The sequence below is a fragment of the Canis lupus genome, chromosome 14 (genome assembly GCF_048164855.1).
Source record: "Canis lupus baileyi chromosome 14, mCanLup2.hap1, whole genome shotgun sequence".
Classification (NCBI taxonomy): Eukaryota; Metazoa; Chordata; class Mammalia; order Carnivora; family Canidae; genus Canis; species Canis lupus.
Genome location: NC_132851.1, coordinates 58,223,102 through 58,250,112, shown reverse-complemented (window position 1 = coordinate 58,250,112; position 27,011 = coordinate 58,223,102). Strand labels below are relative to the sequence as shown.

At 34.5% G+C, this 27,011-nt stretch overlaps 1 protein-coding gene across 6 annotated transcripts in view; it reads left to right on the top strand.

Annotated features, from left to right (window-relative positions):
* EPHA5 (EPH receptor A5) overlaps nt 1-27,011 on the top strand; it is a 346,405-nt gene that overhangs the window by 299,226 nt on the left and 20,168 nt on the right. For all 6 annotated transcript variants that reach the window (XM_072775217.1, XM_072775223.1, XM_072775220.1 and 3 more), the window contains 5 exons: nt 669-794; nt 4,422-4,607; nt 17,819-17,880; nt 19,252-19,461; nt 22,322-22,471. In XM_072775217.1, the coding sequence (XP_072631318.1) occupies nt 669-794; nt 4,422-4,607; nt 17,819-17,880; nt 19,252-19,461; nt 22,322-22,471 (734 nt within the window). The remainder of the gene's footprint in view (nt 1-668; nt 795-4,421; nt 4,608-17,818; nt 17,881-19,251; nt 19,462-22,321; nt 22,472-27,011) is intronic.

Below are 27,011 nucleotides of genomic sequence, written 5' to 3'. Positions count from 1 at the left end.
TAAAATCATTTTTTGTAAAACCAAAATTAACTATCTGTATGGTATTTTAAAAAATATATATTATTTATTTACTTATTTGACAGAGAGAGAGAGAGAGAGAGAGAGAGAGAGAGAGAACACAAGCAGGGGGTGTAGCAAAGGGAGGGAGAAGCAGGCTCTCCACTGAGCAGGGAGCCCGATGCAGGGCTCTATCTCACCACCCTGGGATCATGACCTGTGCAGAAGGCAGATTAACCAACTGAGTCACCCAGGCATCCCTGTGATGGCATTTTAAGTGCAACGGAATAACAAAACAACAATGCAGTAGCATTCCATTGCCCAGTTTAGTAAACAAAATTATCTTAGTTTGGCTCAGAGACTCTGAACATTATTGTGGAAAGCTATATCTATTCAAATATGCTGTCATATATGTATTTCATGTACATGCCAAAAACCCAGATTTTTTAAATGATAAAAATGGCAAGCTATACAAATGACTCCAATAACTCAGGAGAGGAGCTATCCTTGCAGCTTGGCCATTTCTAGGAATTAGGGATTTAAGCCATAGTTGCATGTTAATAATCTTTATGATTTCAGTCATCCATCACAAGCACTTGTATTTTATTTTATTTATTTTTATTTTTTTTATTTTTTAGCACTTATATTTTAATGCACAATTGTCTTTCCAGTTAAACTGCCGGGAGTAAGAACTTACATTGATCCACACACCTATGAGGATCCCAATCAAGCTGTCCATGAATTTGCCAAGGAGATAGAAGCTTCATGCATCACCATTGAAAGAGTTATTGGAGCAGGTACAACACTGTTGTAACCCAGACTTTTATTTATTTGTATTTTTTAAATTTAAATTTTAGGTACTTAACATACAGTGCAATGTCGGTTTCTGGAGTAGAATTCAGTGATCCATCACTTACATACAACTCATCCTAAGTGCCCTCCTTAGTACTCATCTCCCATCTAGCTCATCCCCCACCCACCTCTGAACAACTTCAGTTTGTTCTCTTTTGTGAAGAATCTCTTATGGGCTGTTTTCCTCCCTCCTTTTTTCCTTCCCACCCCCCTTCCTATACATCCATCTGTTTTCTTTCTTAAGCTCCACATATAAATGAGATCATATGGTATTTCTCTTTCTCTGACTGACTTATTTTACTTAGCATAATACACTCTAGCTCCATCCATGTCATTGCAAATGGCAAGATTTCATTTTTTTGATGGCTGAGTAATATTCCTATATATATATATATTTTTTTTTTTTTTTCCCTCATCCATTCATCAATCAATGGACATTTGGGTTCCCTCCATAGTTTGGCTATTGTAGTTAATGCTGCTATAACATCAGGGTGACATATTCCTTTGAATCTGTATTTTTTTATCCTTTGAGTAAATACCTGGTAGTGCAATTGCTGGGTAGTCGAGTAGTTCTATTTTTAACATTTTAAGGAACCTCCATACTGTTCTCCAGAGTGACTACATTAGTTTCCATTACCACCAACAGTGCAAGATGGTTCCCCTTTCCCCACATCCTCACCAACACCTGTTGTTTCATGTGCTGTTAATTTTAGTCATCCTGACAGGTGTGAGGTAGTTTCTCATTGTGGTTTTGATTTGTATGGTGAGTGATATTGAGCATCTCTCTTCATGTGTCCGTTAGCCATCTGTATGTCTTCTTTGAAAAAGTGTCTATACATGTCTTCTGCCCATTTCTTAAGTGGGTTATTTGCCTGTTGGGTGTTGAGTTTGATATATTCTTTGTAGATTTTGGATACTAACCCTTTATCAGATATGTCATTTGAAAATATCTTCCCCCATTCCATAGGCTGTCTTTTAATTTTGTTTATTGTTTCCTTTGTTATGCAGAAGCTTTTTATCTTGATGAAGTCCCAGTAGTTCATTTTTGCTTTTGTTTTCCCTGGGCTATGGTGACATGTCTAGTAAGAAGTGCCTCCCTCCCACCAAAGTCAAAGAGGTTTCAGCCAGTGTTTTTGGATTTTGATGGTTTCCTGTCTCACATCAAGGTCTGTCATCCATTTGAATTTATTTTTGTGTATGGTATCAGAATGTGGTCCAGTTTCATTCTTCTGCACATGGCTGTCCAGTTCTCCCAACACCATTTGTTGAAGAAACTGTCACTTTTCCAGTGGATATTCTTTCCTACTATGTCAAAGATTAGTAGACCATAGGTTGTGGGTCCATTTCTGAGTTCACTCTTTTGTTCCATTGATCTGTGTATCTGTGTTTGTGCTAGTACCACACTGTCTTGATCACTACAGCTTTGTAATATAGCTTGAAGTCCAGAATTGTGATGCCTCCAGTTTTGTTTTTCTTTTTTTCAGAATCGAAATCCATGAGCATGGAATGCTTTTCTATTTCTTTGTTTCCTCTTCAATGTCTTTCGTAAGTGTTCTATAGTTTTCAGAGTACAGGTCTTTTACTTCCTTAGTTAGATTTATTCCTAGGTATCTTATGCAACAAACTTCTGCATGCTGATTTTATATCTTGCAACTTTGCTGAATCAAGTATGAATTTTAGCAATTTTGGGGTGAAGTTTTTCTGTTTTTCTACATAGAGTATCATGTTATCTTCAAATAATGAAATTGACTTCTTCCCTGCTAATTTGGATGCCTTTTATTTCTTTTTGTTGTCTGATTGCTGAGGCTAAAACTTCCAGTACTGTGTTAAATATAACGGTGAAAGTGGACATCTTTGACTTGTTCCTGACCATAGGGGAAGGCTCTCAGTTCTTTTCCCATTGAGGATGATATTAGCTGTGAGTCTTTCATATATGCCTTTATGATATTGAGGTGTATTACATCTATCCCTACTTTGTTGAAGGTTTTTATCAGGAAAAGATGCTGTATTGTGTCAAATGCCTTTTTCTGCATCTACTGACAGATTATATGGTTCTTAGCTTTTCTTTTATTAATGTGGTGTATCATGTTGATTGATTTGCAATTATTGAACCACCCTGTGGCCCACTTGACTGTGGTGAATAATTCTTTCAATGTACTGTTGAATTTGATTTGCTAGTATTTTATTGAGAATTTTTGCATCCATGTTCACCAGTGATATTGGCCTTTAATTTCCTTTTTAGTCGGGTGTGTGTCTAGTTTGGAGATCGAGGGAATGATAGCTTTGTAGAATGAGTTTGGGAATTTTCCTTACATTTCTATTTTTTGGAACAGTTTGAGAAGAATAGGTATTAACTCTTTAAATATTTGGTAGACTTTCCCTAGGAAGCCATCCAGCCCAGGACTTTTGTTGTTTTCTGTTTTTTTTTTTTTTTTTAAACATTTTATTTATTTATTCATAGAGACACACAGAGAGAGAGAGGCAGAGACACAGGCAGAGGGAGAAGCAGGCTCCATGCAGGGAGCCCAATGTGGGACTCGATCCTGGGTCTCCCTGATCACGCCCTGGGCTGGAGGCCTCGCTAAACCCTCTGAGCCACCAGGGCTGCCCAGGACTTTTGTTTTTGGGAGATTTTTGATAACGTATTCAGTTTCTTTGCTGGTTATGGGTCTCTTCAAATTTTCTATTTCTTCCTGTTTCAGTTTTGGTAGCTTGTAAGTTTCTAGGAAGCTGTCCATTGCTTCCAGGTCATGAAGTTTGTTGGCATATAAGCTTTCATAGTATTCTCTTATGATTGTTTGTATTTCTTTGGCATTGGTTGTGATCTCTCCTCAATCATTCATGATTTTATCTATTTGGGTCCTTTCTTTTTTTTTTTCTTTTGATCCATGTTTATATATAGAATGTATATGTCCATGTCTTCATCTAACATAGTATGTTTTTAAATCTTTTGTAACTGACTTGCTTTCAAAATAGTATGTAATTGATCATATTTTAATTCTTCCTTCTGTGGAGCTCATATTTAAACCAGCAAATGTTTGCTTTATAAGATTAAAAAAATAAATAAACCAACAAAAATTATGTATTTACAAATATAGGATTTTATCATCTACTGTTTTTCTATTCCATATATAATTTCTAGTGTCCAAAACGATTTACATAGGTTAAGCACTCAGTTATTCCATTTATGAATCATCCCTTCCTTAAAATTATTTCTTTTCTGTCCTTCTATAAACTTTCCTCCTTTTCTCTTCACATTAATTATGGCACTGTTAGTGTAGAAAGAGAAGGAAGATGGAAGAGATTTTCAATCAGTTGAATTTAATTTCTCTCTAATGTTTTCATTAAGGTTTTTGTAGACGAGATGGATGAAGCTAATAACCCCCAGAGTGTTTTATGATCACCTGTAGATGATTTTTCCCAACGCACCACTTATTCTCTTAACACTGATAATGAAGTTTGGACTCCTCCATTAATTCTGTTTTGTCTAAACCTTAATATTCTAGGAATACCATAGCATATTACTTAAGTAAGGATTTAAAATGAGTTTGTTTTTCCATCTTTATGACAAGGTGAATTTGGTGAAGTTTGTAGTGGACGTTTGAAACTTCCAGGAAAAAGAGAATTACCTGTGGCAATCAAAACCCTGAAAGTAGGCTATACAGAAAAGCAACGCCGAGATTTCCTGGGTGAAGCAAGTATCATGGGACAGTTTGATCATCCTAACATCATTCACTTGGAAGGTGTTGTGACCAAAAGTAAGTAAAGTAAAAATTCTATGTGTGTGTGTGTGTGTATCATGAATATCTGGGTATCTTCTATTATGTTATTATGAATTTCAGGATAAAAAGAAAAGTAGCCACAGTAATGTTATTAAAAATATCTTTATTATAATAGAACCTGAATTTCTATTTAGTTTTTCAAAACTTATGTATTAATTCATTTATTATGAATTCACTAATAGGGAAAAAGGAACCAGATAAAAGGAGTAGTAAATGTATCAACATTTTTTTTTTCTGGCTCTTTCACTTTTTATCCTAATAAAATATTAATTTTAACATTTTGATTGTGACATTGAAGTTTAACATTTGATAGAGTTACTATAACCATAGGTGCCCTGCCACTTTTAAACTGTTCTTTAAAGACAGATGTATTTCTTTCATTCATTTTTTTTCATTGAGATCTTATAATAATTTTAGGGAAAGCAGCAGCCACAGAAGGTTGGAAAAATTCCTTGAGATTAATCATTTTCTTAAAGAAAATTTAATTTTTACTCAGAAATTATCTAAAATTTCACATCTCTTTTAAATATGTATTTATGTCTTATAAATGTGCTTATGTGACAAGCTTCCCATTACAAAGAGTTCAAATAATTTTTCATCATCCAATCAAGTATTTTTGGGTCACATGCAGTCTTTATTTAAATTCATTTTTTTCTTTGTTATTTCTATGTGTTCTACTCACCACTTTCTAAATCATCTAAAAATTTTAGCAAGGAATATTCTTTAGACTTGCTTTTAATTATTTGTTCACCTTCCAGTTGCTAATAATCACGTTTTGCATTATATATGCTAAATATGCATATCAGCAATATGTATTCAATGAATGCCACCAATTTAAGTAATTTCAATTTATTAGATAGCCAATTATGCCACTTATCGACATAAGTGGATTGAATACCCACTTATTTAGCTTTTAAATATGGAAAACAAAATAGTAATAATAGAAACACAACTTTTTCACTATATAGACAAAAGAAGCAAGTCAAAATATTTGTATTTAACAAAATATTTGTATATAACAAGTTAATCCAAAATCATAATTTATTCACAATAGGTCACAGATGAGAGAAGGTAGCAACCCCTTACAATTTCTAAAACCAACCAAAGTGTAAGTTACCATATTGACGATTGGCTGAACTTTTGAATCAGCTTTTATTGCTAGATTGTTTTTTCCCATGTTTTAAAGAGATACACATTTCTAGTAAGAATTCTCCTTGAGAAATGTAGCATAGGAATAAAATAACCTGCAGAAAGGGAGGTTTCTTCAAAACTTAGGTGTGTTTCTTCCTCCAGATGCATATTCATTACTACCCCCTATCAAGGGGGGTAGTAACTCAAAGAATAACATTGTATTGTATTGTATTGCTTTCTATTGCTGGAGTAAGAAGGACAACCTAAAGTCATATCACACAATTAAGTTCCTAAAGAAAGGTGAGAGGCTGGGACAAGAGAAAGAAAGGTAGAGAATAAGGAAAAAAATACGACTTTTTAGTAATATGAGAAATTAAAATATTTTACAAAAATTGTACCCAATGATGAATGAGCAAGACTATTTGTAATGAGAATATGATGTAAAAAAGATCATCCCTGGTACAATAAAATGAAATCAAAATTTGAATATGACTATATTGTATCTGAAGGAAAGGTCCTAAAAGGACATGAGTGATTGCTTGTGGCACTACTGTAGGAACAAGAATTATAATGATAATTGATTATTTCTTATGCAGTAATGTGCTATATAATATAAAGCATATTTCTTAATTGTAGTCATGGTAATAATAGTAGGCAAATATTTGATACATTTCATTTCTTTATCTCATTCTTAACACGGCTGCCAAATTTAACTTCCTCAAATAAACTCTGACCATGACCTCTTCAGGATAAATGTGGTCTATAGGCAGCCAGTTTACCTTCTGTAATGAGTTCAGATTTAATGTTTGGAACAGTGCCAGATCACTATTACTATTATGGAAGATAGTATTGCATAATGGTCAAGAACATGGACTGTAGATCTAGCCACATACTGTAATTTTGGTTCTGCCATAAACTATGTGACTTTGAAAAAGATAGTTAGACATTCAGAAAACGTAGTCCTCATCAGTGACATGGGGTAAGGAAAGATAGTGAATTGAGGGAGGGGACATGAATACAGGTAAAGTCTAGAATGGGCAGGGCAAAGAACAGGTACTAAAACAATATATAGCGTTACTTTCTCCTTATATCTCTTCCTATGTTCTAAACTCCTTCACATGCATTGTTTTGTTTTGTTTTGTTTTTTTAAGTCCATTTTAACATGCTTGATATTTTGACCTGCCTACATTGCCTCTTCCTCTGGAACTTACACTCTCATATTCACCACCATTTCAATTCCTTCAAAACCCTTTCAAATTACATCACATCCATGAAACAATCCCTCATCACTTCACCCTAAAGTACTCCCTTCTTCTTTTGAACACTGTGCCAATGTACAGATTTTTGCAATTGCCTGTAATGATCCTTCATTTGGCCAAAACTCTTATTCAAATCTTTCATTTCATTTTGTCCCTTTTGCATATATTTTTAACTCCCTAGCTAAAAAAATAAAATAAATAAAAAATAAATAAAAAAATTTTAAAATCTGATCCTTGAAGACAGAGACAGTATCCTAAATATTTATGTAAGCCTATCATACCTAAAGCTAAACCAGTCCATAGTCATGTTAGTTAACATTTTGAGCTTCAATATCACCAATAAAAAGGGGAAATCATACCTAACTTGTATGATTGTTATACAGATTGAATTAAGGTATATTTGTGTGTATGAACAAAACTGCAGGTAATTAGAATAGTGAATATTTATTTTAATCTAAGTGAATACATCAGATACTAGTGGATAAGTCCCCAAAATTATTAGTTTATATTCACCTACTTTTATAGATCCCTGATTTATTATATAAACTGTTTAATGTGAATGGATCATGGCTGAGGCAAAGTAAGACAACTAAATTTCTCACATTCAGTTAACTTAATTTGCCATATATTTTATACACACTTGAAACCTATATCAACAAATGATCTTATCTGAATTTTAGTCTAAAAAACAATACTGTGGTTAGGAATACAGATTTGAAATTTCGAATCTCCTAATAAAATATTCTACTTGATGTTGCTGCCATGAAACTAAACATATACATAAAGCAAAATGAAAATATTAAAAATATTTCTGTCTTGTTTTCAGTTCTGTGTGAACTCAAACTGCATTTCCCCTTAATAAATGTACCTCTTGATGTTCAGCTGAGGAAGTCTTCAACTTGTTTTTAATTTACCATGTTGCAACTCACTTTATTTGTGTCCTTAATTTCATGCTCTCTGATCTGATGCTAATTTATTCAACAATTATTCTCAACCTGCAGCACACAGATAATGAGACATAAGTGCAACTAAATCTTGTGATTTTTCTGATTGAAACTGAGGTAGGGAGTCTGAAGTAGCACTCCTATGGGTGGTGTCATCATGAACCTTCATCTTTCCCCTATTACTGCCCTACGTGCCAGAAACATAGGCCCAAATTCAAATTCATTCTGTGATGTGTTGTTAAACAGGGCATATCATAGTTATATATTCTAGAGAGACTTCCTGACAAATGATGTAAAAAACCCTCAGATCTAGGCTTAATTGACTCATTCACAATACAAGATGCTTTAATGAAATATATACAGTGCCAATTTTACTATTTGTAGAGATTCAAAAATAAAGTAAAAATGGGAAAATAATTTTCTCATTGCAGCACCTTTAAGTTCTTTATGATTTATCTTTCCCCACTTATGGAAATTATTATCAAAATTGACTAAAGGAATACTTCTATTGAGTCTTAAAATGATTTATAGTTATATTTCCTTTTTTAAGATTTATTTATATATTTATTCATGATAGACAGAGAGAGAGAGAGAAAGGCAGAGACACAGGAGGAGGGAGAAGCAGGCTCCATGCAGGGAGCCCGACGTGGGATTCGATCCTGGCTCTCCAGGATTGCGCCCTGAGCCAAAGGCAGGCGCTAAACCGCTGAGCCACCCAGGGATCCCCTATAGTTATATTTTTTAATCTAGGGTCATGGACAAATAAATTTGGTTCTTTTGTAAAATAAATATATTTAAGCAAAATATTAGAGGAACATTGGAGGAATCTCTCCCTATTTCTTTTTATTTCTATGTCTGAAGAGATAGCACATTCAATGACAATGGATTGTTTAAATTGTCAGACAATTTTGACTTATATAAATTTGTTATTTCAAATATAGTATTTCATTTTATCTTAAAAAAGATACTTCCATTTTGCAGGCTCTTATTATATATTATCCAGGAACATTTCAACACTCTTCAAACTAGCCTTTCTACTTTTGTCTTTTCTCACATGAGCCCATTCCACAGATGTTATACCAGGGTAGGTTTTACTAAATCACTGCTTTCCTCTGATGCTTCATCACCAAACAAGCAAATGAAGCAAAACGTATATACTTTGATGCTTAACCCACTATAATTTTAACCATAACTGCATCTTTTATTATTTCCTTTCTATAAAAACTCTGTCGAGTTCTTGTTCTACCCCTTTGAAATATTCCATTCAGCCCGAGAATGTCCTCTCCACTTTCCTTGGCTCTACTTGACCTTCAGGATGAATTCAGATGTGGCTTTCTCCACGAGATCAGTGTCATTTATCTTCATTTTTCTTTCTATTCTCAGTGTCTGCCTTGCATACAGGAACCACTAAATAATGTTGAATAGCTCAGTAAAGAAAAGCTCCCCAGTTCCACAAATAGCTCAGTAAAAGAAAGCTTCCTGGTTCTACATTAGAATTTAAGCCTCAAAGAGCAGAGATTTTTGTTGCCTTGCTCACCAATATGTTCAGATCAGTGCTCAGCATGGGTAGTATTTCATGGATCTGTTGAATGAGTAAATTCTCAGCCAGAGACAATCTTATACACTCTAGTTGCATTTCTGTGCACTTTATCTTGCTATGCGTAGTATCATAGTTATCCTTCTGCACGTTTTATCATCCTTACTACAAAATAAGCTTCTTGAAACTGGTATGTTTATAGCTCCCCTAGTCTCTATCATAGGGCCAGACACATTAGGTAATTTTTAAAAAAAGACATAAATGATATTAAATGAGTGAATGACTAAATGCAGTTATGTAAACATTTAAAACTAGTTAAAGGTATATATAGTTTATATTTTATTCTTAAAACCTTATTCTATAAAACTATCAGTCTTTAGAAAAAATAAAATTCATATGAAGGGAATTGTTTGATCATCTTTTCACAGGATTTTGAATATAACAGCCATTACTACCACTAACAATTAACATTGCTTTAAGAATTTACTAAGCTTAATTCTCTTAATTTATTATCTCCTTTAATCTGAACAATAATGCTATGGTTTAGACACTAGTATTTGTTCTCATTTTACAGATAGGGAAAATTGACTTTAAAGAGGTCAAATACCCCATCCAGTATCATAAAACTAGCATAATATAATGCCACATTTTTAAAAAAGATTTTATTTATTTATTCATGAGAGAAACACAGAGAGAGAGGCAGAGATACAGGCAGAGGGAGAAGCAGGCTCCATGCAGGGAGCCCAATGTGGGACTCGATCCCAGGACCCTAGGATCACACCCTGAGCTGAAGGCAGGTGCTCAACTGCTGAGCCACCCAGGCGTCCCATAATGCCACATTTTAAAAACAGTTTTGCATACCTTCCAAGCCCAAGCTCTTAGAGTTTACATTACCAATCTCATATTTCAACACTCAGCATACACTTGACATTTATTTATTCAATGATTTTAACTGATCACCTAATACATGTCTTTTGCTATTAATCAGGATACAGCAGAAATTAAACAGACTGAGTTCCTGCCTTTATGAAGTTTGCTTTGGGTGGGAGAGAGAGAAACTAAGTGAATAAATACATTTATAATGTATTAAATGAGAAAATAAAGCTAGATGAGGAAATTAAGGATTGCTTCTATTGAGGGTTGGGGATTTCTATTTTATTTATTTCTATTTTATTTAGACCTCTCTGATAAGGCTTGAATAAAGTGAAGGCCTTACAGATATCGGGGGCAAAATATTATAGAAATAAGGACCAGCAAGTCTCAAATGAGACTTGTATGGGATGTTCAAGAAACATTAAAGCCATTATTGCTTCAGTGGAATGAGGGAGAGGAGACTGGAAAGAGCTTAATTTGGAAATGTACTAGGAGGGTAGATAGTGCACACTTTGGTCCCTGTAAAGACTATCTCTTAATCTGTGCTTTGCAGCCTTTAGAACCAAGATGTGATGGAATCTGGTATCTGTGTACAAGATCAGTCAGGCTGCCATGTTAAGCATAGAGCCAAGTGTTTAGGCTGGGAGACCATGGGAGGCTACTGACATTATTCATACCTCATTATGAATTTTTTTTCATTATGAATTAGATTAGGATACTGATCTAACAAGATGATGGTAGTAGTTGAATTCTATATATATTTTGAAGACAATCACAGGAAGGTTTCTTGTGATTTAGATATGGAGTATAAGAAAAAGAGAGGAGTCAACAATAATTATAAATTATTTGTCATGAGTTCCTCAAAGAAAGGAATTGCCATTTATGGGGAAAAGATTAGGAGGAGCAAGACTGTGGTTAGTAATCAGTACTTCAGTTTGGACAATTTACATTTGAGAGGCCTGTAAGCATGCAGTGATTGATTTACCTTTAGTCCTAAAAATGAAAATGTTTGAAGTATGAGTATGCTTGAATTTTATATTGTGCATTTCACATAAAGAAACAAAGTCTAGGGATGCCTGGGTGGCTCAGTGGTTGAGTGTCTGTCTGCCTTTAGCTCAGGGCGTGATCCCAGGGTCCTGGGATTGAGTCCCGCATTTGGTTCCTTGTAGGAAGCCTGCTTCTCCCTCTGCCTATGTCTCTGCCTATCTCTCTGTGTCTCTCATGAATAAATAAATAAAATCTTAAAAAAAAAAGGTGTGGGGGGAGAACAAATTCTATGAACCAGTGATAAACCAGGTCAGCCCCAGTGGCCCAGCGGTTTAGTGCCGCCTTCAGCCTGGGGTGTGATCCTGGAGACCCGGGATCAAGTCCCACATCAGGCTTCCTGCATGGATCCTGCTTCTGTCTCTGCCTCTCTCTCTCTCTCTCTCTCTCTCTCTGTCATAAATAAATAAAATCTTAAAAATAAAAAAAAAGGTGAATAGAAATAAAATCCAGTTCATTAACTCAGTACCTGTTTTTCTTTGTTAGGGCATAGAATGAGGTTTAAGAAATACAAAATAATTATTAGACATTTACAAGTGCTCTTCCTGATAAAATCTAAACCCTGCTTATCTGAAAAAAATAGAACTATAGAAACAAAATTTATTGGTTCATAGATTTGTTATTAGTAAATAAAACAATATAGTTTTAAATTATTTTTATTATTTTTATATAGTTTTAAATTATTTCACTATTAATAAAACAAGCTGTCAGATTTCTTAATTCTTGGATTCCCCACCTCCTCTGAAAAGTCCATAATTTCTGACACCATCAGTAATCATCTACCTTCACTAATGTCTGAACAATTCTAAATCATTATTAATTTGAGAAATGAGAAAGCTTATCAGTGTACAGGATCTGAAATAGAGGATAGTATTACAGAAAGTTTTGAGTTTCTATTTATAGAGACATTACTATTTTCATGTTCCTGTTTCGGATAAGGTATATAGACCTTTTATTTTATCATCTTTCTCCAAATTAAAATTACATAATGTTATAAATGATTTTTCCCTAAAATGTTATCAACAACTAAGGATAATAATGGAATTAAAATACAAGTACCCTTCTAATTGCCCCATACTTTGTCCTCCATCCTTATCCCCTTAATAAGCATTATCTCTTCCAGTTCTAAGCATAAGATTCCACTTTCTGGTTGACCATTAACCATTAATAATTGAACCACAATATTTGACTTATCTCAAGTTTCCCTTGGGGTCAAAATAAAAGTAATTTCAAACAGCTGCAAGTTTTAGTATACTAAATGGAATATCATCCAAATAGAATGACAGAGTGAAATAAAACTGTAGATATGTAAGTATAAGCAGAGGCATACTTTTAATTATTTACAAGTCTTGTAAAATATTTCTAAGAGAAACCCAGTGACAATTATTCTCCAGTGAATTATGATGCTTCTAAATCAAATGCTCCCTGAGTAGAGCCCTAAGTGGTATCAAGTGTTTATTGATGAGCTAATGGTTTCAGAAAAGCATGTGGTATCAATGCAAATAAAATAATAAGCCCAGATTTAGCTGCAACTTTTGCAATGTGGCCTAGTTTACGGTTTCTCAAAATTTTATGTGCCTCTGAGGATATTGCTAAAATGTAGAATTTGTTTCAATAGATCAACTTGAGCATTAAGATTATGCACTTCTAATACGCTCCCCAGTGATAGCTCTGCTGACTGTTAGGGCAACGCTCTGAAAGACAAGGGCTAGATCAACACTCCCCAAAGTTTGTTTCACTTAACTCTGAGATACCTTATGGAAAAGGATTACTTTACCAAGGGTGGCATTTCTCTCCTGTCTTGGATTTGTGATGGACATTAGCACCAAAAAAATCACAGAATAAGGAATCAAACTCAGTTTTTCCACTGCAGTAAAATAACCTCCCATGTCATGTATCTGTCCTCTTATGTTTTCAAGTGTATATTGTTCATTATAACCACATGTTGTACAGATGATCTCCACAACTCTTTTGTCTTGCAAACTGAACATTTATACATGCTGAAGAGCAACTCTCCCTTCCTTCTCCAGCTGCTAGCAATAACATTTCTACTTTCTGTTTCTATGGGTTTTATTGCTTTGTATACCTCCATATAAATAGAATCCAAGACCATTTCACTATAGAATATTTCAGAACACTCAGAACATATGTAAGTAATAGTCATATGTAAGGATATATTATTTACTGAGAAAAGCTAAATTCCTCTAGATCTGCCATTAGTGGCTGGATAGTTTGTCACGGCAACAGTCATGATTACCAAGTTTGTGATAACACAAAAGAGTAAATTCTTGTAAGATTTTAAACTAAAATTTTAATTTTAAAATAAGTGTTTTAAAACTATAGGCATCATGGTGTGGAGGAAAGGAAAACATCCTTTATAGTCAGGTGGACATAAATTAGATTCTCAGCTTTGGTTCTTATATATTGGCACTAGTCAACTCACGTCATACACTGAATCTTTTTAAGCCTCACTTTCCTTTCTCTGAAAAATTTATTCTGTAATACCACTGTTACGGAATTTAATAAGATTAAAAATAACATTGTGCCTTATAAAGAGTGAAAATTCAATAAATCAATAGATTGTAGCTCTTTTGTGATTACCAAAACTGAATGACTAAATACAAGGTTGGTGAATTCCACAAATAATATGCTTCTATTAATACTTAGACTGCCTGAGCTAGATCTTTGGTAAATAATATAAAATAATATAAAAACTCTGCTCTGTGATTAGAATCATGTTTTGACATGCTTTCTGAGCTCTTTTTATATAGATTTTTGATAATATGCTTTCAAAATTATTGGCAAATCTATTCTTTGTCTGTACTTTGAGCTGGATAATGGAAAATGATTTCTACAGTTTTATTGAATTTACAAGGGTTAGAGTGAGCCACATTAATTATTGCTATGTCATTCTTGCAGGCTAGCAGGAACTGAGACAAAACATAAGCCAAACTAAATATAATTAGCATTAAAATGACTCAAGCATAAAAAATAATCGAATGGGTCCTAAAGTGTCTTATTCTTGTCAACAAAAGAAGATCCTGCTTGTTTGCAAACATTCATTTTAATTGCTTTTCTCCCATATTCTAAAATGTGAGAAGTGTTTTAGTTCCCTATCATGCTTCTCAAATAATATTTTCGTTATTGACATTACAACCTACACTGTCATAAATAATTAATCTGACTTTTAAAACTAGGTGATGAAATCTAAGAAATCTTACAGAACAAATGCCAGGTGCCCATTTCCCTAAAAAGTAAATGTATTTTTTTCTTTCCAAATGTATATTATTCAAAGTCTAGAAGTCTTCTGATCAGTTCATTCTCTTTCCAGTGTAATTTTTTTTTATTCTAAGCTCAGTGAATTTGGATTGAATTTATGGAACAAACTCACCAAAGAAAAATATTTTTTTACATAGGACTTCCATCCAACTTACACTCAATATACCTTGGGTGAGAAATACTAAATATTTACCACTGACCCATAATGGTAAAAGAAAAGTAAGAGTCTAAAAAGTAAAGGGTAGATAAAATGAAGAAATTCTACAAAAAAAGTAGAAGAAAACTGAAAATTTCATAAGTAGAACTATCAGGGAGATGCTACAATCATAAAGGAGTGGGGTCAAATTGATAATGATGGACTAAGATCAGAGTATCAGTTTGATAGACAAGATACCTACTCATATATTATGAGCTGAGAGGTGCCAATGAGGGAAATCTAAGACTATTTTCTCTGAATATCTGTTGGAAATCAGTTCTTCCAATTCCAATTATACTCTGACAATTCCCCCAGTGGATTTCTGTAAGTGAGAGTCAGAGTCAGAATAAAAGAGCTACCCAGGCTGACTCCAGAAAATGTAGGCCTCCTTCTAATTGGATCAGGGCTGAAGTTTAGCTGGTACGTACCCTTTGACTCTATTATCTCTAAATTTATTAGAATACTTTGTTAGTGTTTGATAAAAAGCTGGTGCCAGGATTACTCATATGTCCCCTTTGTATGACTACTCAGTTTCATCCCTGGTTACATCTGAATTCCTGAAACCAGCCAAATGAAGGGGTGATGATGTCTGGTACAGCAGGATATTCTGGATACTCCAGCATTATAGCTGGTGGAACTTCTGACACATATGTACCCATGCCAACGCAGGTGTCAAATATTTTGGCTTTCACCCTTGGGGTGGCATATTAGTTGTGGACTTTAGAAAGAAAAGGGGCTTCAACATTAATGAAAGTCTGTAATGGGCCCTCTGATGTGAGAATGGGACCACGAGGGTCCAAAACAGAATTTAGTCTCTTTTTAAATCTGTCTGAATTAAAACAGGTGTGGCAATATAATTAAAGTTAAATTAGAAGCCTTTCTCTACTCATGAGCCTTGATTAAAATTATATTAAAGAAAAAAAACTATTTATAATCTTTTCTTCTGTTGTGTTGTGACAGACATTTACAAATACATTATGAACCGTATTTCTTTTTATTTTTTACTAGTGTAGGCCCAGTCAGTTTTAAAATAAAGTCTTTCCCAGTTCATCTCCCATCACTTTTGCATCGACAAAGTGAAAATCCAGAGCTCTACCCATATTTGAACTTGATGGGTTCTTTCATGACTTGTCAGCTTGGCACATGCTGCCTCTTCTTCCTGGAATATCTGTCACCTTTTATTACATCAGTGACCCCTGCAGTCTTCAAAGTTTAGATCAAATGATATCTTCACATCCAGTGCTCCTTCTCTGCATATGTGGCGTTTCACCTAATACAGGCATCTACAAATAAATTACTTTTATAAACATTAAACAGGAAGAGAGAAATGTATCTGGCTTTGCAATATACTCATAGCATTTCATTAAAAGAATATTGCTTCTGAAGTATTTTAAAAAGATATAGTTATCTAAGTAAGACAGTCCCACCTTATTATTCCAAATAATACGTTTTAAGTGATCTTGATCTTGAAATGAAAAAAATCTTTATTCCTAGTTATTTCTTTTTCATATGCAATTGTCTGACTTTCTATAGCTTTATTTGTACTTCTAAATAGTGTTGTATGAATAAATATGCATGTTCTAATTCTATGACTTGAAGTAATGATTTCTTAAGTAAAATACAGATGTCTTTCTGGAGAATGCCACTACATTCATTATAATGCAATCATTACAATCTCCTGATTGTACAAGCGTTGTTTCCCCTCCTAATAAAATAAGTTAATTAATAGACATAAAAAAAATTAATAGACATATAAGATAGCATTTTTTGACATAAGATCTCTTTTTACTTACCTCAAAATACTTTAAACTAATACAAACTTTACGTAGCATGCTTTATTAAATAGGAAAGGGGCATGCTTTAAAATATAGTGAGATTAATGTGAAGTGATAAAACTAACACTCATGTTTTAGATATTTTCTCATATAAAGAAGGATTTTGGGTCATGTATTTTTAACCTTGTATCACAGATATATTGTATACAAAGTGCCTGAATTTTATAGGGGATAAAATACGATCTATTCTCATAGACAACTTATATCCAGCAAAAAGTTTAACCAGCAAATTCTAAGTGATAGGCCCTATTCTAAGTGACTTGCAGATCCTTATGTCTTGCTGGATGCTCACCACAACTCTACGAGTTAGGTGCCATTAACATCCATCTTTTACAGATGGGAAAATCAAGGCACAGAGGTAATGATTGATTTGCACAAGATTGCATCATAATAAGTGATTGATCTGGGATTCAAAGCCACACAGTGTGACTCCACAGTCTGTCCAGCTAATCTCTACCTTGCACCCCTGCATCAGACATGAGAGAGGGAGGAAACAATGATTACAAGAGAAATTTCCAGATAGCAAGAGAAATTAGAACAGAGTTGAAGAATGAAAAACACTGGATTGACAGAGATTGTAAGTGTGTGACAGAGAAGGGAGAGTGAGGTAGGAATGAGGAAAGGAGTTACAAGAATAGAGAAATAAAGTTAGCAAAATACAACATATATTCAAGGGATCACAAGCAGTGCAGTTAGATGGGATAAGAGCTTTTATTCAGAATTGTGGAAAAGATAAATACATTCACAATTCTTTGCTGGATATTATTTGGCACATTATACCATTACCTCTATTAAAATAAAATGTATCTTTAAACTCATTTTTACATAAATTGATTTTAGTGTTGAAAATTATGTATTGTTATATCTTAAAGGTCAATCTGTTATTAATCTTTTGATAAGTTTCTTCTCACTGCCCCCTCACATTACACGAAGATACCATCATGTCATGAATTTACTTGCTACTCAAAGTGGACACTTTTCAAAAGAATTATATACAGTATGAACAAAAATAACACCTTCTAGTAAAGTTTTTCTGGATAAGAATGCAAAATCAAAAAGTTGCAGTTCATACCACTGTTTTCTTTTCAGGCAAACCAGTGATGATAGTGACAGAGTACATGGAAAATGGCTCTTTAGATACATTTTTAAAGGTAGGTCTGAAACAAATTTAATTATTCAAAGTGTTGCTTGTATGTTGACTATGACATTGAAGCTGAAATTGAGCCACTTTTGAGCAGAACTTATAAATCAATAGAAATATCTGGAGTCGGAATAGTCATACTTCAAAAAATAAACTTTGGTTTGTAAATTGTCCTTTCTAGAAGCTTAAATCCAAAATCATATGTCCCTACAGTTCTATTTAAGTGAATGTTAATTTCCTTCCCCCAAAAAAATAAAATAAAAAAAAATTGAAAGAAAGACAGGAGAAAGGAAGGGGAGGTGGAAAGGAAGGATAGAGGAAAGGGGAAAAAAAGAGAAGCATTTTTTGCAAGTACCTAACTTTCTCAGAATGTCTAATATCAGGCAGAGTAAGGAAAAGTCGTCTAAAAGGTCCATGCAAATCATCTGTGTTGATGAAGAAGTTAAACGGGCTTATAACCCATCTGAGAGCCAGCCACGACTTGTGCAGGTGCAGTGGTCATATGGTGACAGACAATATCACTAATGCTGTCAGACCTTCTGTGTTGCAGGAAAAGATTCTGTTTTATGTGCAAGCGTCCAAATTTTACTTGTTGGAAACTCGTTATGTTACCAAATAGCTCGTGCCAACGGTGTAACATATTTGCAGGCCCAGTTGAACCTTATAGGCTGTCACTTTTCCACATTTCCTATAGTGACTCCTACCATTGATTAGGGGAGGTGACGGCACAGTGATCTCCAGCCTCCCCCAGATTCTGTTACCGGATTTCTTATGCATGTTTTCAAGTTCTCTAGTCTCTTACGGCTGTATCATCCCTTTATTGCAAAATAATCATCTGTTGGGCCTTAGGCTGTGTGGCTGCACCTAAGTCCGGTGCCCTTGACAAAGACAGCAAGCTGCCAAGAGTCACCAGTGTTGTCCTGGTCATGGCTCTGGCACGTCCCTCCTCCCACGTGTGCCCATGTGTGCCTGAAGGATCTCCATCTCCTGCCACTTCGGGCTCACCCCAACGTGCCTTTCCAGCTAGCTTATCTTAAAGCACCCAAAAAAAGTTACAGTGTTTGTCTAAGGCAGGTACTAGGTCAGAATGATGAAATACTGCCCCCAACGACTGAGAATAAACGAATTGCAATGCAGAAAAGGGCAACTAACTTCGATTTTTGACAAGGGCTTTCAAGCCTTGAGAGGCTTTGACCAAGCAGAGGACTGATCCAGGGTACAAAGTTAATGATTTATTTCATAACTCCTTCCATCCTCCTTCAGTTAGAAATTGCATATGAATTTGGTGAGAGTATTCATTTGGGGTTTGAAGGCAGATCCTTTCAAATCTCCCCCCAGTGATTGTTGTTGCTGGATTAATATTTCGACATCATTTTAATAGAAAAACGATGGGCAATTCACCGTGATTCAGCTCGTTGGCATGCTGAGAGGCATCGCTGCAGGAATGAAGTACCTTTCCGACATGGGTTACGTGCATAGAGACCTTGCTGCCAGAAACATCTTAATCAACAGTAACCTTGTGTGCAAAGTGTCTGACTTTGGACTTTCCAGGGTGCTGGAAGATGATCCTGAGGCAGCCTACACCACGAGGGTAAGATCTAACAGAATGCATTTCTGAAACACTAGACTAGAGACATTTAATTTTTAACGATTTTTAAAGGAAATAGCAAAGAGGACATTCCTCTCACATAGGAAGACAGAGAGAGAAAGGGCTGGTGGGAGGGGGAGTTAAAAAGTCCAGATAATTCTACTTGTTAAATATCTGCAAATTTCCCTTTTAAACTCAAATAAACAAAGTGTTCACTCTATGGGGCATAATAATTCAGTTTTCTTCCTACAGATACAGGAAACAAAAACTTTGAGTTCAGAGTGAATACAACATTATAAAAATTAAACAGTTTTAAAGGTAAAAGAAAGTTAAAGAGAGAATCTCCTACATTAAAAGCAATAAATATTTTATATATATGGACAAATAAATGTGTATAACATTATTGGGTAGCTTAAAGTCTCTGTACTATAGTGTCTATATTTTTTAAAAGAAATACAGAAATATCTAAACCTACCATTTAAGGATTCACATGGTAGGGAATAAAAGAACTATTCCTTCAAAAAGTTGTGATTTACTGGAGGTATTTTAATGCCTAATTACTTCCCTGACATGCTATATTAACTGTTAGGCCCACATCTATGGAAAATTGGTCACTAACTCATGTTGTCATAATTAGCATAAATCAACGTCCTCTTCCAGCAAAGTAATTGCTTCCTGAATCGATATAGTATGTATCTGACGATTTTTTCTGTGGACAACTGTGGGTATTTGGTACAACAGAATTTTCTGAACAGTCTATGTATTGCACCTTTTGAGTTTGAATCCCTTATGAGAAACTGTATTTGGTTAATTATAAATCTTTTCAATGTCAAGAAAACATGAAGTTAGATATCCTTAATGTTCCAACTCCCTGTGAAGCTAGGAATATTTCTCATCATATCTTTTTCACTATAAGATTCAGTTAACTTTTGTTTCAATACAGAAGAACACTTCTGGCATCTCACATTCTTAAGATATATGTATTACACATTTGTTTCTTTAATTCAATTTTTTTAAAATGGCTTCCACTCATAGTCTAACAACAAACTCTTTTTGTAGATTGTAAGGCTGTTTTTGTTTGTTTTGTTTTGTTTTTTTTTCAGTATTGCTTTGTGATTCATGCATGTTTAGGGACTTTACTATACTGAAAATCAAGAGTAACTTATCTAAGCAAACAAAGTCTTCTAATGGTTAGCTTAATAAATCAATCAGTTAATTGATGGGATATCCTTCTTCTTCTAGACCTAATTATCATTGTCATTATTAGCCTTAAATGAAGCCTCAGTTAAGAATTCTCTTGGGATTAGGGTTACACTTAATAAACTTAGCCTAAGCAAGAGGGAGTTTATAGAAAAATCCATTCCCAGTATGATTGGTTGATGTCTTAGTTAAATGCATAAGATAGATTTGTCAAGGTCTGTGTCAATGTAATGTGCTGGGGTGGGGAGAAAAGGGTGGAAGGGGAGGCAGAGTTCCCAAGACCCTTAAGGCTTACTCCTCTGAGATGAGCCATGATAACAATTTGTGGAGAATCCATATACTAAGAGATAAGAAGATAAGGGAACTTCAGATAATTGTGACATCAAATATGATGGTCAGAGGACCAGGAGAAAAATTCTAGGCTCCACTTTAAAGTAATCAACAAAGTATATTTTTAAGAGGAATAGTGATAATACGTAATAGAATATCACAATGACATAGGGCCATGTCTAATGATGTGATTTTACCCATCATTTAATTACCTATGAATATTTAATTAACAAAAGTATGTATAAGGAAGGTCTTCTTAAAGTGGTGTTACCATATATGTAAGGAGCAGATAATTTAAACACAGTTTGAGTAGTCCAAATTAACCTGAGCTCACAGAACAATTTCAGACATTACCTCAAACTCTTATTTCCTCATGTCCTGAAACTTTGGTTCATAAAGAGCAACGTAAGTTCCACTTTTGGTAGTGTATGAATTAAATTATTTCTTCTCTGCAAAATGGGATGGCAAAGGCTGCTCTTCATCTTTTATACAAGAAAATATTCAAAACCTATGCCCTTCCCCCTTTGATATATTTTTGCCTGTGGATGAAATGTTTGGTTTCCTGGGTTTGCCTACAGGATACAAAGTGTTTCTTTTGTGAACTAAGAGGAAATCTCCCAAACCCTTTTTTTTTTTTTTTTTTTTTTTTTTTTTTACCATGTAAAAGTCTCCAAATGTTGGTAATGTCAAGTTTTTCCCCCACAATCTAATATTTCCATAATTTTTAATTCGGTTAAATTGAATGAGATACCTGTCTCTTAGGTGAAATTAAAAACAGCCTATAACAGAACAAATACAAAAAGAGGTTGGCAGAAAATAAGAGAAATCAAGACTAAAGGAAATTGCACAATGACAGAAGAAATATAACTATATCTGACTTTCACGCTTGTCTTATTAACTGTTAAACCTCTCAGGGTTGCATTCAGCAATCAAGACTTACCATTCATAATTCCTATGTTAAAGGAAAAAAAAAACACCCTGGGAATTTGAGTCCTTTACTCTTCGTTAGAAAGTCATGAAAGTATACCTTATTGATTTGCTTGACTGCCTGCTTTCCCCTCTCAGAGCTGCCATCATGATACTGTAATTGAGATGTGGGTCCTGTATGTGTTCCAGTAGTCAAACAGAATTTAAACCAGAAACCTTCCGGACAGCCAATTAGTAGTCAGTCTACAAGTGCTTACGGGCTGAGATATGTGAAAAGAGACTGCATGCTGTCAAACAGATTCACTTAAAAATGCTACATCTCTTTCTAGATCTTTCCACCAAGAAAGCAATATCCTGAGTTTCATTTGAAAGATGTGGGAATTCTTTTATTCTTTTTCCATTTTAGGGAGGCAAAATTCCAATCAGATGGACTGCTCCAGAAGCTATAGCTTTCCGAAAGTTTACCTCTGCCAGTGATGTCTGGAGCTATGGAATAGTGATGTGGGAGGTTGTGTCTTATGGAGAGCGGCCCTATTGGGAGATGACCAATCAAGACGTAAGTATGGAACTACTCTCCCTCCAGTTTGGGATGAAATGCTTTGTTCTCTGAGTCAGGAGACAGAAAATCTTTCATTTCTCACAATGACAGTTGCTTTAAAAAAAATGAAATACTTTGCTTACCCTCTGATCTGTTTTGTTGTTGTTGAAATAGCCTTTATGCAGAAACTCAAAATAAGTTAGTACAAAGGATAGGAAGTCACTATTACATAAAAGCTCAGTCCCTTGCCAGACAGTTTTAGCTGTATTATAGTGACGGTTCACTCATTTTATGTCAGTACCATTTTCAAAGATGAAGAACGAGCCATCAGAGAATGAATACTGACAGCCAAGGTTTTATGATTTGCATTTGATAAAGGCAGCTAATACTCCAAACCAAAAGGATGAATGATATTGATTTAATAGTGGATGCTCTGAGGGAATAGAAAATAATAATCTGTGTTTCTTTAAATTAAAAAAAAAACATGTAAGAAGAGTTGGATTGTCTATTAATTCGGGAAAAACACAGATTTTTTTTTTTATGTAGAAAAATAATGCATGCTTAGAATAGTAGGATCCTGAAATGAAAAGAGCTATGAAAGAATCTTCTATTCAAGTTCAGATGTTTATTATGTGATGCCTGACACATGGCTCTTTGGTCTTTGCTTTTGTAATTTTTCATTGTTACTATTCAGTACAGTCCTTCCCATTTTGGATCACATTGAAATTTGATATTTTCCCTTCAACTTACCAACAACTATGAAGACAGCTAACATTTATTGAGCCCTAACTACGTGCCACATACTGTCTTAAGTGCTTTATCAACTACCTCATTACTTCTTTCTAAAACCGGTATATGGAGCAGTCTGAACTCAACATCATACTGATTTAAAACATTTATTTTTCCTCCAATTATTTCTTCCATCCATGCTCTGTAAAATCTCCTACTCCTATGCCTTCAGGGGTTGGTTATTAGACAAATACTATAGTTGTTCAACTGCATTTTGTTGAAACAACAGTCCCATGCCAGTAATTAAGATTCAATTTCAGATATAAAAATTCAAGTCCAGTCTAAATCAAAGTCAATGCCATATCCATTTCAAAGCGTTTTCCACAATTACAGGGTCAGCGTGATCCTCAGCACCTAGACTCGGAGGGAAGAATGGTCATGTGTTTGCTCCTCTTCCTCCTTCGTCAAAGTTTGTATCTAGATTTTTCAGGGTTGTCCTTGATGGGTGGATATGTAGAAAAGAAAGGGCAAGATTGTTTTTCTGTGAGTTTACTGATGCTTCCTGCCAGGCTCATACTCAAACCTCAGTTGTCTAGTGAGGTACGTGTCAGAGGTCTTACACAGACCCCTGGGGAAGGCTTCTCCTTGCAGGTCGCTAGAGGATGAGGATGCACTCCAACAGAATTCTCTGAGTTCCTCTCACTCACTGTCTACCCACTTCACGATCTCTCACGGTACCATACACATGTGCACTTCACCTGACGGAAACCCATTCTAGTGGGATGCTTTCCCGTTGTTCCTTCTTTTGGACCATTATTGCAGACTGCTCCAGACAGCCTGCCTTCTTCACATTTCTCTGGGTGAGAAACCAGGGTCACACTTCAGTTTTTCCAAGAGTTATTTCATGGCATTCTTCTCTGATAGCAATAGTAAATTGGGCTTAATGCATCCCCACCTCTCAATAAGCCTGCAGCAAGGCAGCCAACCTCCTCTTTTTGTAGTTACCTAAAATTGCTACAATTGGTTTTCTCTGTGTCCCACTCATTTGGCTTTGGGAGGGAGTACTGACTTATATTTCTCTAAATTTTGGAGAACATAGTGTCTGTTCTCCTCAGGTTTGTGATTTTAGGCCGAGGGCTATGGTTAAGAAAAAAAAAGTATCACGGAACAACTCATCAGAAGACGCTATTATTTTTCCTGTTTTGCAGTTAAGAAACTGAGCTTCGAGAGATTAAATGACTTTCTCAAGCTCACAAAAAATAATAAAAGTAACACCAGAAATTTCAACATGATTCTCTAAAATTTGTGTACCAGACTACCATGCTGTCTCTGATTGAATCAGTGTCTACTTCTTCCCTTTTGTTTTCAACCAGTGATCCTAGATCAGCCACCTGAATATTATAAGATACTATATATTTATCAATACATAATGATTACTCTGGTTTTTATAGTCTAAACAAAGACCGCACTTATTTGCTACTTACAGTTCCCCAGATAAATACCAAATACTAACTTGAACAACAGTGCTCTTCACAGTCTGGCTTCTAACTTTGCTCAAGGCTGATTTTAATGCCATTCTCTCCCTTTAATTTTTGTGAAAGTATTTTATTCCGGCATACTACCAGCAGGGCTAGTTCTTTCACTCAAGGAAAACCTTTGTCCCCTATTTGCCTAGTTGACCTCTTCTCAAACTTAATATTTTTTGAATTCTCATTCTGTCACTCAGAATTATTAGTCCTTCCCAGCTATGTGTATGACATTGTCATCTACAGCATTGTCATCTACATTATTGGCAATTATATCTGATATAGTCACATCTGTCATAAAGAAAATTATAGACTACAAGAAAACATGATGCTGGGTGAATGCACTGTAAGTGTTTCTGTTGATCTTGACGGGATGTGCTCCTGTTTCTGGGATTGGCTGGTCTATACTGGCACACCTTGACTCTAATCCATGTGGCTTTCATCCTCTTCTGGAGACTTGCAGACTAGCCTGGTGTGAACTCTCTGTCAAGTGACTGAAGGGCCAGAATGATCCCAATTTGCACCTCATTTGGTAACATATCTGCTAAAATCACATTAGCCAATCCCATAATCAGGGGATTGGCCCAATCACACTGCCCACTATTAAAGTTACATGAAGTTACATGAAGAAGGACATAGAAACAAGAAGGTATGAAGGATTTGGGAGACATTTTTTTTTTTTATTATTTCAGCCATTTGTGATTCTTAACAGTCTATCAGATAACTTATTTCAAACTACTAAGAAAAATAAAAGGGAGTGCTGATATAATATTCTCAGGAAATTATAACAATAAAAATTGATATAATTAAATTATAACAATAAAAATTAATAACCCAGCTTTGGCTGGGTTTTCCAAGAATCTAAATAGGATTAACAGCAAATGACTATATAATTGCATATTTTTCTAAAATGTCTGATTTTAATAAAATACAATAAAAGCTATATATTTTCTCAGCAAAGTTCACAATCATTAGTAGGATTTAGTTTCTATGTATAGTACTAAGTATGATATCCTCAATTGCTATCCCAATGTGTATTCAAGAAACATGATGGATCTACTGTATTTGAAAGTCATGATCACTGAATATTTCTTTGAAACAAATTCTCAGAGAGCAAAATGGAAGTACTGATTTGGTGTTTTTAATGATATATCCCACAATCTCTACATTGCAAATACTATCTGATTCTAAAAGGGCTTTGCAACAGGAAAATATGACATTACCAAGGCATGCAGAATATTCTAAGTCTCTCAGAGGATACTTTCCACTATGTCAAGGGGACAGAATGCTGCAGGTGGTTTCTTTTGATTTAGGATTGCCTCTGTCATCACAAAGAAGAAACATAACAACACATAATAAAAATAAGCTGGAATGACTAAGATATTTTAATACCAGACCATGAACTTTGATTCAAACCTAGGAAGTTAAGATAATATCCTGAAGTCAGTAGAAGCTTCTTTATTTGATAGCAAACATTTTGAATGTCAACATTTTTCTGAACTTAAAATCAAAACCAAAATAAAAAAATAATTAATTGCTTTGCATGTTTATATCTAGTGACAGTGTCTTTCTCTTTTATTTAGTGGGAAATGTATGAATGCATAGAATATATAAAGCACATAGATTACAAAATGTTTTTAAAAACTCATTTATCTTTCTCAGTCTTCTCATGTTAGAATTACTTTTGTTCCTTTTTTTTTTTTTTGACAGTTTTCTATTACTATTTCTGTTGCCCTAGATCTCACTCTAAGGCAGCAAGGATTTTTGACCCCAAAATGATGTCAACCTACGTTGTGGGTGTACCTCTCATCTTTCTGTTCTTTGTGTAGTTTCTGATGGGACAATATATATAGATATATAGTATATATACATACAAAGATATGTACAAAGATATATATATATATACACAAAGATATATACATGTATATATGCATATATACATACAAAGATACATATATCTTTAGTTGTTGGAATAGTTCATGATAAAAGGATATTTTACGACATCACACAGAATGTTATAATTAACTGGAGTATGAAGAATTTCGTTTTCAGATAAATACGGAAAATTACGAAGGTTTGGCAGTGAACAAATTATTTGACTTATGAGCCTCAGTAGTATAGTAGTATCTAAATGAGTGTATTTGACAAACACATATTGGTCTTGAAGATAATATTAGTCTTCTAAGGATAATGCTGCCTGCCCCTAGAGGAAAGTAATTATTTTAGTAACTGGTAGCCTCATGATAATACATATCCCTTTGGAAAAAGTGACACAAAAAATATCAGTATTTAATTTCAAAAAT